The sequence below is a fragment of the Pan paniscus genome, chromosome 18 (assembly GCF_029289425.2).
Source record: "Pan paniscus chromosome 18, NHGRI_mPanPan1-v2.0_pri, whole genome shotgun sequence".
Taxonomy (NCBI): Eukaryota; Metazoa; Chordata; class Mammalia; order Primates; family Hominidae; genus Pan; species Pan paniscus.
Genome location: NC_073267.2, coordinates 67,618,670 through 67,637,708, shown reverse-complemented (window position 1 = coordinate 67,637,708; position 19,039 = coordinate 67,618,670). Strand labels below are relative to the sequence as shown.

The window sequence follows — 19,039 nt, the reverse complement described above, 5'->3', positions numbered from 1 at the left end:
TGGTGTTACAGTGGGGTTAGTTTTCTTGATGTTCGGTAAGAATGTGAAGACAGACAACTTAGACTTCACAATGGTGTAATTTTGGTTAATAATTGTAATTGGCAAAATCACAGAGCACTAAATAGGAAAGATCTGAGTTGGCTTAAATGTTTTTCTCTCTTGGAATTCCTTCCTTTTTTTTCTTTTTTTCTTCTCTTCTGATGATTAAAATATAAAACCTTCATCTTTAGTCTTCCCATTTATTTCAGATCAGGTAGTAAAAAAGTCATGGGATTCCTTAGTCACTTAAGTATCAAATAAGCTTAGAGAATAGCCTGCACTTAGGATGACAAGATGCAGTGAGACTCAATTAACTTTCTGTTTTCTGGAATCTGTTTCAGCAACTCTACCAGATCCTGACAGACTTTGATATCCGGTTTTATATGTATGAACTACTTAAAGTAAGTGGTGTTCATAAACCATTAATTTTTTTCAGGCCTGTTCATTAAAAGATAAGTTTTTGAGAGAACAGAGTGAACTTAAGCAGAATGTTTCTTGATACCCAGAGGATTTAGTGAAGTTTTTAAACTTATATTGAGGCCTCCATCGAGGAATCTTCACATAGAAACTTTCCAGTGGAACTGGGAAAAAAGTGGCCAAGTCAAAGGGTACCAGGGACATTATACCTTAGAACCTCCCATAGCTCTTCTTGGTCCATATGTTTTCTCTTTGCTGCTTTATTAATACCTACTGTGAATGTAACAAATCACCCCAAACTTAATGACTTTTAAAAAATGATTATTGTTTCTTATAATTGAGTTAGCCAGGTGATTCTTTAGGTCTCAGTTGATTTGACTGGGGCAGGATGGTCCAGGATGACCTCATTCACAATCTAGGACCACAGCTGGGGCAGCAGGGATAGCTGAGGTCTCATCCTCCAGCCCGTGAAGTTCATGCTGCTTCCCATGGTGGTCCTCCTGGGGTTCCTAGCAGCAGAGAGGGGGAAATCTCAATGTATAGGCACTGTTCAACCCTCTACCTGTGTCATGTTTGCTAATAACCCTATTGGCCAAAGCAAATCACATGGCCAAGCCTAGCTTCAAAGCGTGGAAAAACCGACTCCACTCTTGATGGGAAAAGCATTGAATATGTAAGCATATTATAGAGAGACATGCCTACAGGGGTGGCAGGCATTTGCAGCCATCTTTCCTTGCCATGTATCGTCATCCCCTTCTTGCATGAGTCTTCCTACCCTACCCCTGTAGCCGTGGCTCGTTAATGCAGGGAAAAGTGATGGGTAGAATGTCTAAGAGACTTACTAATCCCAAGCACAATGAAATTTGAAGAATTACTGGTTGGTGGAGGAATGATCATTTTGTTTGTCTAGATAAGCACTTAAAGGAATGCTCAGTTTGTAAAATGGAATACACCCATGGGTCCTAGATTTTTGTGTCCTGGATCACTAAGAACCTAATGAAAACTATGAACTGCCTCCAAAAATGCATGTATTAATATGCAGTCTTGTGAAAAGTTTTAGGGTAGTTGTAGATCTTAAGAACAGTTCTGTGAAATGAATGTGTTTTTATAAGAACTTGTACGCACCACTTTTTATTAGAGAAAGCTGAGGCGGTGGATTTAAGGTTCACTCTTATGGCTAATGGGTCTTCCTTTTTGTCAGTAAGATCAGAAACACGAAAAAGGTCGAGCTTGATTTATCCCACGTTTCTCCATGTCTTCTCTAGACTAAAATTGAAGCATTGGTGTGGATAAAATTTGCAGTGCCATGATCCTGTGAACTGTCAGGCTAGCTCCTTTCCTGGAAGTGCTTCCTGAGTAATCCCATGCACTCTCACCCCATGAGAGCTACAATTCAGATCTCACAGTTGGTTATTTTTAAGTAAGATGGTTTGAGATTTTGTGTTATTTAACCATCAGCCAAAGCTAAAGTTGTATAAGCTAGCCTGCCCTTAGGTCCCATAAAGACATCCAACTAATGCAGGTCTTCCCAGGTGGACATGTGGGTGTCACTCAATGTCTGATGTCCTTTCTGCTTTCTGGAGGTAGCAGCTAGGCAGTGAGGACATATACTTATTTTTGCTAATGAGATGTAGAATCCCAGATGAAACTTGAAAAACGTCTTTCGTGCTTAATGGTCAGAAACTGTACGAGATTTTAAAACTGAAATAATTCCCCAAAGAATTTCAAAGCATGTCAGTAACTCCATAGGGAGTCCGAGTAGGAAACTTGGCAAAAGAATTAGTTACCTTACTGTATTTGTTCAGCCTTTGCTTTCATTGAGTATTTTTCACATGCCAGGTATTGTGGTCTTAATTAGTTTATTCCTTTGGACAAAGAGTAGGCAATATAGCAGAATCAAAACTTGGTAAATTTTCTCTTTGAAAAGAAAAAACAGGAGTGGGGAAGACTAAATATTTAACTCCTTTGAAAATGTAGAAGCAACTGAGGCTGAGGGCTGCAGTGTGATGACTCGGTGACCTAACCTGATCTCCTGATTCAGATTCAAGGAGGTCTGCCCTCACAACCCCTGGTTTCATAAAGCACTGCCACAAAGGCACTTTGGAATCTTGCTACAGTTATTATAAAACAGAGGGAAAAAATTGAAGTAGAATGTAAGTGAAGTAAATAAATCTTAAACGTACAGTCTTTTGGATGTTTGTGTATGTAAAACTCTCACCCAGATTTACACAGGACGATGATATCCAGTATAGTTAGTAACCACTGCCCATAGGTAGCTATTTAAATGAAGTAAAATTCAAAATTTAGTTGCTGGCCAGACTCGGTGGGTCACGCCTATAAATCCCAATGCTTTGGGAGGCCAAGGCAGGTTGATTGCTTGAGCTCAGGAGTTCAAGACCAGCCTGGGCAACGTGGCAAAGCCCCGTAGCTACAAAAAAAAAAAAAAAAAAATATATATATATATATATATATATATGCATGCTCCAGGTGTAGCGGTGCATGCCTATGGTTCCAGCTACTCAGGAAGTGGAGGTGGGAGGATCCACTTGAGCCTGTGAGGCAGAGGTTGCAGTGAGCTGAGATCATGCCACTGCACTCTAGCCTGGGCAACAGAGCAAGGCCCTGTACAAAAAAATAAAATAATAAAATAAAATTTAGTTCCCTAGTCACACTAGGCACATTTCAGGTGCTCAGTGGCCTCATGTGGCTAGTGGCTACCATACTATAGAGTGCAGGAATAGAATATTTCCATCATTGCAGAAAGTCCTATTGGACAGGGCTGGTAGAGGATATTGTGAACATCCTGCAGGGCTCTCTTGTGTTCTTCTGTTCAGTGTCTCCTCTGAAGATTATATCTTTATATGTATCCCCATAGTTTAGTAGTGCCTGTTCTTTGTTCTTGATCTTCAAATAACAAGCATTCTTTCTTTTTTTTTTTTGGAGACAGAGTCTCTGTCGCCCAGGCTGGAGTGCGGTGGCATGATCTCGGCTCACTGCAACCTCCACCTCCCGGGTTCAAGCAATTCTCCCGCCTCGGCCTCCTGAGTAGTTGGGATTACAGGCACGCACCACCACACCTGGCTAATTTTTGTATTTTTAGTAGAAACGGGGTTTCACCCTGTTGGTCAGGCTGGTCTCAAAACTCCTGACCTCGTGATCTGCCCGCCTTGGCCTCCCAAACTGCTGGGATTACAGGCGTGAGCCACCACGCCTGGCCATAACAAGCATTCTATATTGTATACTCTTGGTTCAGGGAAAAGCACAGATCGAGGGAGCTTATTCCTGGAATGCTAATCCTAGGGCTCATTCTCTGCCTTGTGTACTCCTCCAGCATGAAGAAGTCCATTCCAGTGTCCTCGAGAGTCTAGTTTATTGCTTCTTATCCAGGTCAAGCTTGTCCCCCAGGGGACATTGGGCAAAATTCGGAACCATTTTTGGTTGTTAAAACTGGAGAGGGGCTCTACTGGTAGGTAGAGGACAGGGATTCTACTTGAAGAGTATTTCATTGACCTTGTGTAGGATTCAGGTGCTTGTTAAGATTAGCCAAAGGTCCTGAATTTGAAGTTTATGAAGATAGTTATTATGTTAGGCAAGGGAGATTTAGAAGCAAATTTTTACATTAAAAAAATGGAGCTTAACAATCTAATAAATGATTGAAAGATTTGAATCAGCATTTCTCCAAAGAAGATTTAGAATGGCCAGTAGACACATAAAAAGATGTTCCACTTCATCACTCATTATGGAAGTAAAAATCAAAACCACATGGAGATACCACTTTACACCCACCAGCAAAGCTATAATCAAAAAGTTGAACAATGACAGGTGTTGATGAGAATGTGGAGAAACTTAAACCCTCAGGTTGCTGGTGGGAGTAAAAGTGACGCAGCCACTTTGGAAGATAATTAGGCAGTTTCTTAAAAGTTTAAACACAAACTTAGCATACAACCCAGCACTTCCACCCCTAGGAATCTACCCAAGGGAAATGAAAGCATGAGTGGAAACAACCCAAATGTCCATCAACTAGTAGTGGAATACTACTCAGCAAGGAAAAGCAACTTGGATGAATCTCAGAAACAGTATACTGAAGGAAAGAAGGTAGACAAAGCACTATACATGTATGATTTCATTTTATGAATGTACAGAAAAGGCAAATCTATCCCAGCAAATAGCAGGTCAGTGGTTGTGGGCAGGGCACGGAGGGGTTGGGACAAGTTAGGAAAGGGGATTGACTACAGACAAGCTCAAGAAAAATTTTAGGAGTGATGGAGATGTTCTAAAACTGGATTGTTTTAGATGGTTGCACAGCTCTTTAAACTTATGAAAAACCATTATATACATAAAATCTTATCTGCATATCAATCATCTTACACAAAGCAATTTTCTCCCTTGGAATAATCATGTAATGATAATTGTTTTTTTTTTTTTGAGACCCGCTTTGTTGCCCAGGCTGAAGTGCAATGGTGCCATCTCGGCTCACTGCAACCTCCGCCTCTCAGGTTCAGGCAATTCTCGTGCCTTAGCCCCACAAGTAGCTGGGACTAGAGGTGCCCACCACCTTGCCTGGCTAATTTTTTTTATTTTTAGTAGAGGTGGAGTTTCGCCATGTTGGCCAGGCTGGTCTTGAACTCCTGACCTGAAGTGATCTGCCTGCCTCCGAAAGTTCTGGGATTACAGGCATGAGCACCATGCCTGGCCTCATAATGATAAGTCTTAAAGGCTAGCTGGCTCAGGGATTATATTAAGGAAAATACTAATGCTTGGTCATCTAGAAAACCCACGTGGGACCCTTATGTACAAAATAAGCCATACTGAAAGATGTATTTGAATGTCATTCTTCATGTCCACGTAGATGCTGGTCTGTCCTTTGAACCATTATGAGAGGTGACTCCACTGAGGTTCCAAAGTCTGGTTTATCATCCCACACACACACCACCCCCCTCCCCACTGCCCGCCCTTCTTGCCCAGGCTGGAGTGCAGTGGCACCATCTCAGCTCACTGCAGCCTCCACCTCCCAGGTTCAAGCAGTTCTCCAGCCTCAGCCCAGTCGAGTGGCTGGGATTACAGGTGCGCACCACCACGCCCAGCTAACTTTTGTATTTTTAGTATAGCCGTGTTGCCCAGGCTAGTCTCGAACTCCTGACCTCGAGTGATCCACCTGCCTCGGCCTCCCAAAGTGCTAGGATTACAGGCATGAGTCACTGTGCCTGGCCTCATCCCCCCCTCTTTTAAAGAAATCTTCCTCGGCTGGGCACAGTGGCTCACACCTGTAATCCCAGTACCTTGGGAGGCCGAGGCTGGCGGATCACGAGGTCAGGAGATTGAAACCATCCTGGCTAACACGGTGAAACCCTGTCTCTACTAAAAATACAAAAAATTAGCTGGGCGTAGTGGCAGGCACTTGTAGTCCTAGCTACTCGGGAGGCTGAGGCAGGAGAATGGCGTGAACCCGGGAGGCAGAGCTTACAGTGAGCCGAGATTGCACCACTGCACTCCAGCCTGGGCGACATAGCGAGACTCCATCTCAAAAAAAAAAAAAGAAAGAAATCTTCCTCATAGCCCTTGCCATTCCCTTCATACCCCCTTTCTACCAGCTGTAGTGTGCAGAGAGAGCAAGGGGTGCCTTCTGAAGCACGCTTTTTTTCTCTTTCATTACAGGCAGCAAGCTGCCCCTTGGGGGACTGTATTCAAGTCAAGGTGTCACAAACAATAAGACTATGCTTGAGTTGGGGGATGGTAGAGGGGTTGCTTACTATTATCTGTGCTTTCTTACCTAATAGGCTCTGGATTACTGCCACAGCAAGGGAATCATGCACAGGGATGTGAAACCTCACAATGTCATGATAGATCACCAACAGAAAAAGGTACCATTACAGCCAGGCAGCAACAAGCTTGATTAAAAGGCTTAGAGCAGACCAAAAAGCTGTCCAGTGCCATGATGGTTTCTGTAGACCCGGTGGGTTTTTTGGCAAACTTCCGTTACTGTGATTTCTCCCATCTCCATTGTTGATTTCTACTTTGTATAGCGTAGTACACAAGGAAAGTAGACGGTTTAACTATAGTAACTAACTATAGTCACTTGTTTATTTTGGTCATAGTTTTCTGGAGGGCCTCAGAAAGAAATTACAGCTGGTGGTTTCTGCTTCATTTCTTGATGACCTGCAGACCAATCTGCCTGGCCTTAAAAGAACACTTGGGTCCCTCCTATTTTTGATATCCAACTCTGTTGGCCCTAATCAGTGAGTAAATGGATCATCTAGTATTAGACGAATAAATCATTAGAGCAGTGCTTCAGTCCTGGAGTGGGATGTGTGTCCCCAGCCCTTTCACTGACGCCTGGAGCTTATAACGAAAAGCTATGAATGATGGGAGAATGTGTTACCAAGTGTAACTGCCTACAGTTTCTGAGTGTAGGCAGAAAAAAAGGTTGAGCTCTGTTGATCTAGAGAGAGGGATGAACCAGGATAATTTAAAATTTTTTCAAAAAGCATTTCAAGTGTTCTGCTCTAAAAATGACCTCTTGCACGATTGCTGAAAATGTAATTTTTAAGCCAGTGCAACTGCTCACATTTTTTGTGTGGCCAAATGATTGTTACCTAATGTGATGTGGGCTTGTTCTAAGGCATAGGCATCTAGAAACACTCCTTTCACGTTTTTTTCTGTCCTATTTGTAGCTGCGACTGATAGATTGGGGTCTGGCAGAATTCTATCATCCTGCTCAGGAGTACAATGTTCGTGTAGCCTCAAGGTACTTCAAGGGACCAGAGCTCCTCGTGGACTATCAGGTAAACTTATTAGCAGAGCTATTCTGGGTTATTTATACTTGCTTAGGGCTTTTCTGGTTTGCTGTTTATCTAGTCAGTTTGAATACACTCAAAACCCAGCCATTATTTCACCCTAAAATGCTGATTTTAGTTTTTTCTCAGCTAGTTTTTTGGGGGGACAGAGAAGTTTTTAAATCTAAAATATCTGCAAAGGTTAAGACTAGAAATTCAGATCATTTCTAGGAGCCAGGAAGTTAAAAAAATTTTTTTAAATAAATTATCTATGGCCATACCACCCTGAACACGCCCAATCTCGTCTAAAAAAGAAATTTATATCAGAAAAATGGATTTCTAATACCCTTGGCTAATGGGTTGTCCTTATTGCCTCAGATGTATGATTATAGCTTGGACATGTGGAGTTTGGGCTGTATGTTAGCAAGCATGATCTTTCGAAGGGAACCATTCTTCCATGGACAGGACAACTATGACCAGGTGAGCAAATGCTTTCTGGTTCTTATTTATTTGGGGGTGAATGCCAAAAAAATAGCATCCTTAGATAAGAATACTATCCTTGAGCCACTAAATGTCACTCAGTGTCTGCATATGAGCTTTTCTTCAAGATAAAGATCGCACAGAATTTTGTGTTTACCAGGTCCGCAGAAGTAGAGGCAGATAATGCCATCTATGCCAAACTTCCAAAGTGAATCTGTGAAGAAGTCAGGCACCTCCTTGTCTAATAAAACTAGATTTTAGTCATTAGATTGTGATGCCCTGTACTGGTCCACCTCTAGAAGATTATTATCATAAGTTGTATTATTTTAAAGGCTGTTTGGAAATTTGCATTCATGTGAACTTCTTGTCCTTCGGTCTGTCTGCCTGCCCTGGACTTGGGTTTGTATCTCATTCCTAGAGGTTTAGTGGTGTGGAAGTCTTCTGATTCCTTGGTGCAGTGTCCTCACGGGCTCACGGTGTGTTCTGTGCTCAGTGATTTGGTCAGTTTGTTTTGTGTTTCAGCTTGTTCGCATTGCCAAGGTTCTGGGTACAGAAGAACTGTATGGGTATCTGAAGAAGTATCACATAGACCTAGATCCACACTTCAACGATATCCTGGGACAGTAAGTAAGAGAGAGAGAGAGAGTGCTTTACCTTACCCCGTTTCAGAAGTGGAAAGGTTAGCCAAAATCACTTTCTTTTCCCATTCTAATTATAGTAAAATGGAAATAGCCCTCTTTTTTCCTATGCATATTTTCTTTTAACTTATTGAGATATTTGGACTTTATGTCTTTTAATCATTTTACTTCTCTGAGAGATAACCTATTAATAGAAAAGGTAAAACAAAAATCATAATGTTATAGAAAAAAGTTTTCTGGTACAGCAAAAGCTTATTTTTAATGGCCAAACTTGGAGAGCAATGATTCTTTGAATAAGAGACTTAGTTTGTTTTTTATTATATTTTATTTTATTTACTTCATACCTCTTCAAGGTGGAGGGACTTACAATTTCTTCTTGTTCTCTGTAATGGATTTTCTATACAATAGCAAATTTAAAGCACATTGAGTTTTCAGGTACAGTGCAATAATGTTGAGAAGTAAACATTTTGTTAACAGTTTTCGAACAGTATTTTATGGAACCTCCCTGTTTTTGAGGCTAGCCCTGGGAAATATATCTGCTGACCAATAAAAATTGCCCACTCTTCTGCATGCCACCCAGAATTGACTAAAAGTCTACAGCATAAAAAATAATCTAGAAAGGTTCCACATATTCTAAATGAGATATAGAAGTTTTACCTAGTTGTGTTTTTCTAATCACAGAGCACCATTGTGTTTCAGGATGCTATGCTGTAACTATGGGGCAGTAGGGCAGGCACCAGTTAGAGATTTAACAAGCTTGTAATCAGTACATTATTCTGAGATTTTGTTGGCTTTAGCCCTAGTAGATAAGGATTCTTGTTGAATTTAGTCTCTGGTTACTAATGCTTCATTTTTCTTCTCAGACATTCACGGAAACGCTGGGAAAACTTTATCCATAGTGAGAACAGACACCTTGTCAGCCCTGAGGCCCTAGATCTTCTGGACAAACTTCTGCGATACGACCATCAACAGAGACTGACTGCCAAAGAGGCCATGGAGCACCCATACTTCTGTGAGTCTCCAGGGACTGTGTTCAGGGAGTAATTTGTTCAAGAGAACAAATCTTCCACTCTTTGTCTTTGAGACCAGTCAGGAGAATTCTAGGGTATTTGGATTGGATTATTCCTAGAATTTGGCCTCATTTATTGTAGATGATTGAGACAACTTTGCAGATCCGTTTCTTGATCACCACAGGTGTTTGCTTATTCACTGAATGTATCTCCCTGGAGTTCAAGCTGTTTGACTACTCCCTGTTACCCTGAGTTAATAGATCGCAAGTTTCTAAAATTTGTTTTCAAACATACATATATTTGTGTGGAAACCTAACTGAAGATTATTTCTCCCCTCAGAAAACTAGTAATTAGTTAAAAGTAGTAAGATAACTATTATATGTTTTGAAAGAAGGAGATGAACAGATGGATGGATGAAAGGAATTTGAGGAAAGGGAAGTAGGTGTGGAGAGGCCTCACTGAAATCTTGACTGAACTGCTCACTTAGAAGTGTGTGCGGATTCACTTTGCGTGTTTGCTTATTCTTCTGCATGTGTATGGTTCTTTCCACTGATAACGTGTGTTTCAAATAAACTTCCTGCTATTATCAGTCTCCTTCCTGGGGAGCAGGGAGGTTGAGAGACTTACCTCAGTTCGCTTTCTGAATCAAGATGGAAACGTTCAACCCTTAAAGTCGTTGTCTCTGGCTTAACAAACATGCTGTCTTTCCCTCTCCTTTGATTTCCTCTGGAGATGAACTAAATTCTTGCCTGAAGAATGTGTCGCTGTGGTCTTGAGCCTGTGGCCCGTATGCATAAGGGAGACCGCAAATGGAAAAGCCTTCAGCCTTCTAGACCTCAGCCCCAGCAAACTCAGATGTCCCCACCCCAGTGTCTGGCACAGAAAGCTGTTTTTACCCAAGTTAGATAAAATTAGGAATACTGATGTTTATGACATGTCATTAATGATCTTTCTGCTTTTCTGAATATATGTCATACTTCAATTTAAAAAATTTCAAACTACGGTTGCTTAAAATGGATAGGTCTTCTGATGGCTCTTTTTACTCACCTTTCCTTTGAAGTGCTTGTTATTCTACATGCTTTGAAGAAATTAGGGGTTAGAGATGATATTAATATTGAAAGAAAATAAATGTAGAAATTTGAACAGTGGGAAATTAGGGTTTCTGTGCCTCTTAGCATTGAGTCTGTACTCCGAGGAAGTGTAAGAGTTGACTGCAATAACAATTTCCCTGATCATTTTTCAGTGTTTGGTTTTTATATGGCTGGAATTCCGTGATTTCCGTCTCTCCTGTTGCCCCCCTGACCCTGGCTTGCCCATCAGTCTGTCTCTCTTTCAGTTGAAAGGGTGGGTTTGCCATGGGCTTCTCTCAGCACTCACCACCCTGATTGCCTGACTTTCCTCCTGCTTTCTTGCAGACCCTGTGGTGAAGGAGCAGTCCCAGCCTTGTGCAGACAATGCTGTGCTTTCCAGTGGTCTCACGGCAGCACGATGAAGACTGGAAAGCGACGGGTAATGCGGCATTGATGCTTGCCAATAAAACCAACCAACCAAACACAAACCTTGAAGGAAAACTACAGTGTGATAAAAAGAAATTCTTATCATTCCTTCTAAATGCAAAGAAGAGTAAAGACCTAAAAGTCTGTCAGAAAGCAAGAAAGAAACTCCCCAGTGCTAGTCTCCAGGGAGCTGTCACTGTGGCAGCATGGGGATGCACCTAGTTCAGGATCTGAAGGAGCTCTGCCTTTGGAATGCATGGGAGATAGAGACTCGGAGTTGTTGTACATTTACCTTTGTTTAACAGGGCACCACTGTTGAATTAACCCATTCAGTCAACAAGCTCTGAATGTCTGACTTCCTATCTATTCCATTGTGGTCTGGGTTTCCTTTGGTGAAATTCAGGCTCAAGTCTTAGCGAAATGTCAGCAGTCTATACTGACACACCAGCCTCATTTACAAAAAGGAGATATTAAAACAGTGACAGTATTTTTTTTTAAGCTCTTTACAAATCCATGTTTTATGTATTTTTTAATGACATGAGCTCTCCAGGAAATGTACCTCATCCCCGCAGTTTTCCTCCAAGTGGATTCATTTGGGAGCAAACTGCAGTCACTTTCACAAGAGTCCTCTTTGATGTCAGGAGGGATCACGAAACCTTGCAATGCCATGAACTGGTCCATGGTTATCATCAAAAGTTCCATGCTAAGTGCATAACTTGGAGCTCACTATAACCTTTGTTGATTTGCCTAACCATAAAATCTTGTTGCTATTTTTTTGTTGCTTTTTCTTTTTTTTTTTTTTTTTTTGGCAGCCTTGTAAGGAGAACTTCACCATTTCCCAGCACATCCCTATGTGTGCGCCTATTTTAATGCACCTCTCTGAAACAGAGACCTTTTTGTTCACAACCATAACTAAAGCTGGAAAGTCAGTCTTCAGGCAAGGCAAAGGAGGAAAACATCCCATTAGAATTTTTTCAGGAAAGACTTACCGAAAAAAATCTCTCTCTCCCACCTCCTTTTATCCCCATGAGACACAGTTTCCCACTGTAATCAGGGTAATATGCATTTGTAAGTTCTGATATGTGATACATTTATGTGATGGCAAAGATAAGTCTGTCTTGCATGCAGGTACTAGAGTTGTGTGGGCAGGGTCATCTGAAACTCAAGCAACTCAGAGGAATATACAAGGGGCTTGGGGAAGAAAATGGTGCTCCCGGAGCAAGTGTTGGATCCATTGTGCAAACCTTCATGTTAGCAGAGAAAGCTAGAGTTTGTTTAAACAAAAATAGGGCTGATTTCATTTTGGGGACTCAAGAGCAACATGGTTTGTAGGCAGTCCCCTCACCCCAGCTGCAGGGCCATGCCACAGCTGTGGGGACTTCACACACCTAGGCTAGAACTAGAGGTGTCTACCACATCACCCTTTAAGATTTCTTTATTAACTATTTAATAATGCCATACATTTTTATAAGGTTAGATGTTTGTTTGAAACATTTGTTTACATTCCATATTCCAATAAAATCTTATTGGTATTGGTAGCAGATCCTACTCTAAATGTAGATTCTATTTTTGTCGTTTGGTCTGTGGGAACTTAAAATACAAATAAAACTCTTCTCTTATTATAGAGTTGAGTTTATAGAGTAAAAAATAAATAAGATCCCAAAGTCAAGGAATGCATTCAGTTAAGGTTCTCATACCAATGCTGCCTGCTTGCATTGCACATTCTGTATACTAATGTAAACATTTGTTCTACCTGAAAATCAAAAGCAAGATGTGAGCTCTTTGGCTAAACCTGTATTGATATGTCAGGCAGCAAAACTCAGTGTTTGAGATTATCAAAAGCCTTCTAATATGCCCTTATAGGCAATCCTGAAGCATTGGTTATCATCAGGGAGATGTGCCACTGCGTGTCTTTCCTGCTCCCCCTCCAATCTCCTTTATCACCCCACTCCTCAGCCCTCCCTTTTTTTTTTTAAGTTGCCTGTCTGGACCAGGCAAGAAGAGCCTACTGGAGGGTCTTGGTGAAGCGGTAACTCCATTCCTTTCCCTTGGGTCCCCCAAAGGTAATAAAAGTACCTGGAGGAGAATAGTCAGGTGATTGACCTCTGACGGTGATGTAGGTGCAGACACCGCCTGCCTGCCTTGTCCTGGGGTTTTGTAACTGCAGCTTTGACACAGGCATTCTTCCTTTGAAGCACACAGCTTGCTTTTCCAGCACCTAGACTTTTACCTCTCTTCATGCCTTAGACTTAGACCATAATTGGGCTTGAAATGCTCACCCCTTCCTGGGTCTGGTCTTGGCACCTAGGCCATTCTTTTCCAAACTGAAGTGAGTCCAGTTTCAGACCATCTCTTTTCCTGTCTTCAGAAACCATTTTTGTTTCCAAACCTAGCTCCCCCGAAATTTTAAGACTATTTACCTAGATTCGGAGATGGTCTTGGAGAGTTCCAAAAGGGGTGTGTGTGTGTCTGTGTGTCTAATATTTAGACTAAACCATGGTAAATGTACGCACCCAGTATCCTTTTCAGTTAGCATATTCTTTCTTAAACTCATCTCAGTACTTTTCATTTGTTTGCTTCATTATCTTAAACAGGTTAAAAGTGCCTATGATAAGGACTTAATTATTTCCTAAAGAAAAGCAAAAAATGTGGGGAACAGGGTAGTGTTACACTATCATCTCAGGTACTGCCTATGTTCAAGAACATAGACCTGGTATGGTGAGAACAAAAGGTTCCTATGCCAAATCCAGATGGCTATATCATTTGTTGGCTACAAGTGAGCCTGACTGCAAGGTTTGCTTCTGCTGAGAAATCCCATGGTGAGAGTAGAACTCATGAAGTGCTGAGTCACATTTGCACCTCTGGTGTGGTGGCAGTTCACTCTCCCCTGGATGCTGTCAGCTGGCCTTGCTTTCGTCCTATCCCTGTAGGCAGGGTAGGTGGCTGGGTAGGAGAAGCTATTGAGTGTATGATGCCGACCAAGCTTTCCTGGGCCTTCTCACCAACTAGAGAAGCGCTGATGTCGTTCATTGAGGCACTTAAACACCAGTCACTCAGCCAGGCCTCCTCCCAGACATTCTGTAACATGTCAGCACTCACAAGGTTTAAAGCAAATGTGTTCCCTTGCAGAGAGGAAGGTGCTCTCAGACTGACAGATTAGAGGAGACAGACAAACTCGTAATCCTTGGGGACTTGAAGAGAGTGGCTAGGGGAAGGGCTGTTAAAAGAAAAGGGACCAATAAGAAAAACCATCTAAAGGTAGCTCTTGAGGAGGAAATTAACTTCTTGAGGGGATAAATTAGAGGGTACCAAGTTTATGTTCTGGAATGTACCCTGGGGAGGGCGCTGCCCACTGGATTGGTCCCAGTGGACTGAAAGGTGGTGCTCTCGAGTCAGGCGCTGAGTCCCAGAGAGAGTTGGGTGCCGTGGGGCTCGTGGTCTGTGCCTACTCAGGGAAATGACTTAGGTTCTCCCAGGTGCTCTGTTGATAAGGATGGAAGCAGAACTACTTTGAGACACAAGCAACAATTGGAAGAGTTTTTTTATATGAACTGAAATAGATCTAAGAGAGCCCGGTTAACAGTTTCCTTTAATACCAGTTCAGATTAAATGGTTACTTTAGGAACCTGTGTTACTGTGTGAGCACCCACAGAAACAAGCAAACTTATTTCCTACAAAAAATGAGGGGATAATAACCGATCAGAGTCACAGTCGTTTCAATATAAACCCTTCCGAAAGCAAAAGCAGGGACCACATGAGCACACAAGAAGCCAAAGTTTGTCAGTGATCTTAATAAATTAAGACTGAGTAACATCCTGCCTTTAGAAAAAAATAACCCCGAGGTGGAGACCAGGGCAGGGGAGGTGGCGGAGAAGCATCGGGCCAGATCAACCGTTAATAACATGCTTCTGAGCTATGTGGATGTGTAAATGAAAACACCCCCAACTAGGTATTGTAGAGGCTGGAAAAAGATGTGATGGGATTATACAGGTGATGCATATTTTTGTTTTGAGACTCAACAATGTGCTACAAATGTGATACTTAACCCTGAACTGCATGTATTGGGGATTGTTTTTTAAAAAGAAAAAAACAACTTTGAATCAATAAATTAACAGTTTTTCACTTGCTGGCTCTTCTTGCTGTAAATGGTGACTAAGAGGTTGGGACAGAAATCTTGACAACTAGTGGAAAACTTGGATAATCTTCAAGGACCATGGAGCCTTCTGTTTCCTTCTGTTTGCAGAAAAGCAACACTGCCTGGGTTGTGATCCTTTACAAGTGACTACTTCAGACACAATTGGCCACCTCTTTGTATCACTGGATGACTGATGTATGATTTATGTGCTGCTGCCCTTAGAGGGAAGAAAAATGCCATGTTAAATCCTGTTTTCTTAAATAAAAATGTTGACAATAACCAGCCTTCCCAAGTGGGAGACAAACCATTGCTATGAGGACCTTAACTTGTATTTCCTGTCTCTTTGGGGGAGAGGGGAGTGATAAACCTTGAATTGCAAAGATGTGTGTTACACCTTGATGTGAAAACTTTCCTTTGGCAGAAGTGGGGCTAGAGTGGTGTCCTGTTGGGAATGTTCCGTTTTTATGTACTTGCTTCTGAGTCGCGCCACTCAGACACCTGCCTCTTGGGATTGACTGTTTTAGTGCATGACTTTAACCTTGTGGCCTGGTGCTCTGCATTTGTGAAACACTCTCCCTAGCCCCATTCCTTGCAGCACATGCTATTATTTGGCAGGTGGTGGTATCTTTAATTAGTGTGCTTTCTTTAATTAGTGTGCTTTCTTTTCACTGAGCCTCTGAAGTTGGGTGCTTGGAATCAGCTGAAGTGTTTAAAGGCAAATATAGTCATTTCTTTCTTAACCTCATGCACCATGCAGCCCTTCTCAAATCAAATACTATGCAGTGGAACCCTTCCTTTACCCAGAGAAAGTTTTCATGAAATGATTTTGTGTGTGTGACAGCTTCCCAGGTGCATAGTCCTTCCTCAGTACTGTAGTGCTGTTCTGGGAGGCACTGCTTCTAGAATTCCACTGCCGGCATCTCACCACCCACTTGCTATGCTGGACCTGGAAGGAGAAATGAGGTTTTCAGGCCATGCCAGGCAGCTAGCTGTTTCCAGGGGAGAGTTAAAAATATTTGAGCTCACTTACTGCTCTTTGTTTATTAGTGGACTCAGCCCTTTCTCTGAGTAAATACAGACCCCGTCTTAGTCCTAAGACACCTCAGGTAATCAGGTCAGGTCTGAGGGGGACCTAGAGCTGACTGCTGAATTTGTAGCTTGACTGGCACAGAATGGTCAAGAGGCTCTGAGGCTTCTCCATCAGCACCCTGGACCCGAGGGATGGGGTAGAGTGGAAGACCTGGTCACAACACACGTGGTGCCCAGAGCATCCGTCCTGTGACAGAAGGCCGTGCTAGAGACCATCTCTGTCATGATAATCAGAAGAGGAAGGCAGAGGGTACTGTTGGAAACCTGAACTCAGCGAGTTCTCACAGGGTTCTCCACCAAGTGGCATGGGAGGGCCGAGCTTGCATTCTAGCACAGGCCCTCCTACACGTGGAGGCCTCCCCTCGCCCGCTCAGGTTGATTAATGACATCTTTCCCTCCTCCCGTCTCTTTCCCCAGGTCTGTTGCGGTTCTCCCACTTTTCCATAAGCAGAACAAGAACCAAATCAAACGTCTTAACGCGTATAGAGAGATCACGTTCCGTGAGCAGACACAAAACGGTGGCAGGTTTGGCGAGCACGAACTAGACCAAGCGAAGGGCAGCCCACCACCGTATATCAAACCTCACTTCCGAATGTAAAAGGCTCACTTGCCTTTGGCTTCCTGTTGACTTCTTCCCGACCCAGAAAGCATGGGGAATGTGAAGGGTATGCAGAATGTTGTTGGTTACTGTTGCTCCCCGAGCCCCTCAACTCGTCCCGTGGCCGCCTGTTTTTCCAGCAAACCACGCTAACTAGCTGACCACAGACTCCACAGTGGGGGGACGGGCGCAGTATGTGGCATGGCGGCAGTTACATATTATTATTTTAAAAGTATATATTATTGAATAAAAGGTTTTAAAAGAAACGTATGGAGAGTTTTCAGTATGGAAAGGGCCGTGAACTGAGGCCTGTGACTCAGGACGAGACAAAAGCGCATTCGTGCCAGGTTCTAACCAGACGAAGCAGGGGAGGTCCCTGGGGCAAGGTGGGCCAGTTTTCATTTTTGTTTTTAAACAGTCTTGCTCTGTCATGGAGGCTGGAGTGCAGTGGCGCAACCATAGCTCACTACAGCCTCGGCCTCCTGGCCTCAAGTGATCCTCCTGCTTCAGCCTCCTGAGTAGCTGGGATTACAGGTGCATGCCACCACACCTGACAAGTTTTCTTAAGTTTTTTTTTGTAGAAATGGTCTCGCCACGTGGCCCAGGCTGGTCTCAAACTCCTGACTCAAGTGATCCTCTCTCCTAGTCCCCCTAAAGTGCTGGGTCTACATAGAGGTGTGAGCCACCACACTCAGCCAAGGAGGGCCCGTTTGTAAGGACTCTTTTCCAGAGCTGAGTGGTGTTAAGAGGTACACAGTGAACCAGTCCTAGGAATGGGGACAATATGGATGGCTGAAGTAGACTCAGCCAGGAAAGTGGGGCTTTGCCTTGAACACATTCCAACTGGCCAGCATCCTCCCTGGCCTCTCCTTCAAATGAGAGTCGCCTCCTGTGAATGCAGGAAGATGCCTTGGCCCTTTCTTGGTTGCCCCTTTGCTCCCATCTCCACATTTCATCCCATCTCAATCCTGTCCCCTCAGCACCTGCTACTGAAGAAAGGCCCCATCTTGGAGGCTGGTTGAGTTTGCTGTCCTGAGGCAGGAGAGGGGTCGAGGTCTCTGATCTGAGGGCTGCTTTTGACCACACATTCTGAAGCACCCATGAACTGGAAGGAAAAGTGGACACTCAGGGAGCTAGAACAGAAGCACTGGTTGTATTTGTTAAATGGGAGAAACCCAGTGCTACAAATGAGACTTCGCTGGCTCCCATGGTCCTCAGCTGTCCTGGCACAGTGGTGCCAGGGCAGGTGAAAGCAATGGCCATGACCTTGTTCTGGCTGCTGGTGTGTGTCCTCCGACTGCCTGTAGGACAGCAGGAGCTATGGGCAGATCTAGACACCCAAGCCACTGGATGGCGCGCCAGCTAGGTCTCCACAAAAGCAACTTGGTCCACACAACATTCTCTGTCCTCTGCAGCTAGTTCTGGCCCATGGTGGGAACCTAAGTGTGGATGTTCACAGTTTTTGAAGTGACTATGGAGGAAAGCAAAGAGGCCCCTTTCAGGGCCACCACAGCATCGTGGTGTCCTTTGGACCAGCTTCTGTGGCATCTAAGCTGTTGCTCAGGTGTGGGAGCTTGAGACTGGGCATCCCCCCTGGACACCAGCAGGTGAGGACCCATAGGCCACCACCTGTGGGACACTGAGCAGATAGACTTGGTGCTTTCCAGCCCCATCACTGGCCTAATTTTCTCAAGCTGGCTGTCTCTTGGGGCTCTTTGTGACTCAAGGCTGTGCAAATTTCTGTGAGTCTCCCAGATCTCTGGGACTGCATCAAAATACCTGGTTATTTTGTTGTACCTTGTAGTACCTAGGAACATGCTTCGTGCGTGCATGTTTATCTCCACAGCACGTATCTGTGCTACTTAGCGTGACTTACTGCCATCTCAGGTCTTCTCCGGACATGGAGGGTCTTATTCGAATAGAATCATTTGATTGGCTTGCATCTTTAGATGTCAGGTAGAACTTGGAACCATAACTCCCTCCTCCAATTTCCCCCCTCAACCAAGGCTCTCTTTAACTGCTCCGTGTGGAAATCATGTTTCACAAATAATTTTCAGTTTTGTGGGTGATTATGGTTGGGTTGAGAAAGTGTGTGGTTGTAGAAAGAAGAGAAAGGAGGTGATTTTTGAGTAGGTTGTTTTGACTTTTGAAAGCAGGGGACATGTCCTAACACCTGCTACCACAAAAACTGTCTTCAGCTCCTCCTCAGTGTGCTTGGAGATTCAGAACATCAGCTCTCATCTCCCAGTGGTCCTGGTTGTGTTCTAAACAATATTGATTGCATTTTCCCGATTACCAAAATAATATATGTTTGTCGTAAAAACAAAAAAAAATTCAAATGCTTACAGAGAAGTAAATAACGAA

At 43.3% G+C, this 19,039-nt stretch overlaps 1 protein-coding gene across 2 annotated transcripts in view; it reads left to right on the top strand.

Annotated features, from left to right (window-relative positions):
• CSNK2A2 (casein kinase 2 alpha 2) overlaps positions 1 to 16,941 on the top strand; it is a 40,194-nt gene extending 23,253 nt beyond the window's left edge. The window contains exons 5-12 of one of the 2 annotated variants that reach the window (XM_034940298.4): positions 381 to 440; positions 6,234 to 6,317; positions 7,128 to 7,238; positions 7,608 to 7,709; positions 8,232 to 8,332; positions 9,211 to 9,359; positions 10,773 to 10,866; positions 16,495 to 16,941. In XM_034940298.4, the coding sequence (XP_034796189.1) occupies positions 381 to 440; positions 6,234 to 6,317; positions 7,128 to 7,238; positions 7,608 to 7,709; positions 8,232 to 8,332; positions 9,211 to 9,359; positions 10,773 to 10,849 (684 nt within the window). In that variant the 3' untranslated portion in view covers positions 10,850 to 10,866; positions 16,495 to 16,941. Of the gene's footprint in view, positions 1 to 380; positions 441 to 6,233; positions 6,318 to 7,127; positions 7,239 to 7,607; positions 7,710 to 8,231; positions 8,333 to 9,210; positions 9,360 to 10,772; positions 15,293 to 16,494 lie in introns of those variants that run through there. The other variant, XM_055099161.2, reaches the window with a different exon arrangement.
• Positions 16,942 to 19,039: the final 2,098 nt, after the last annotated feature.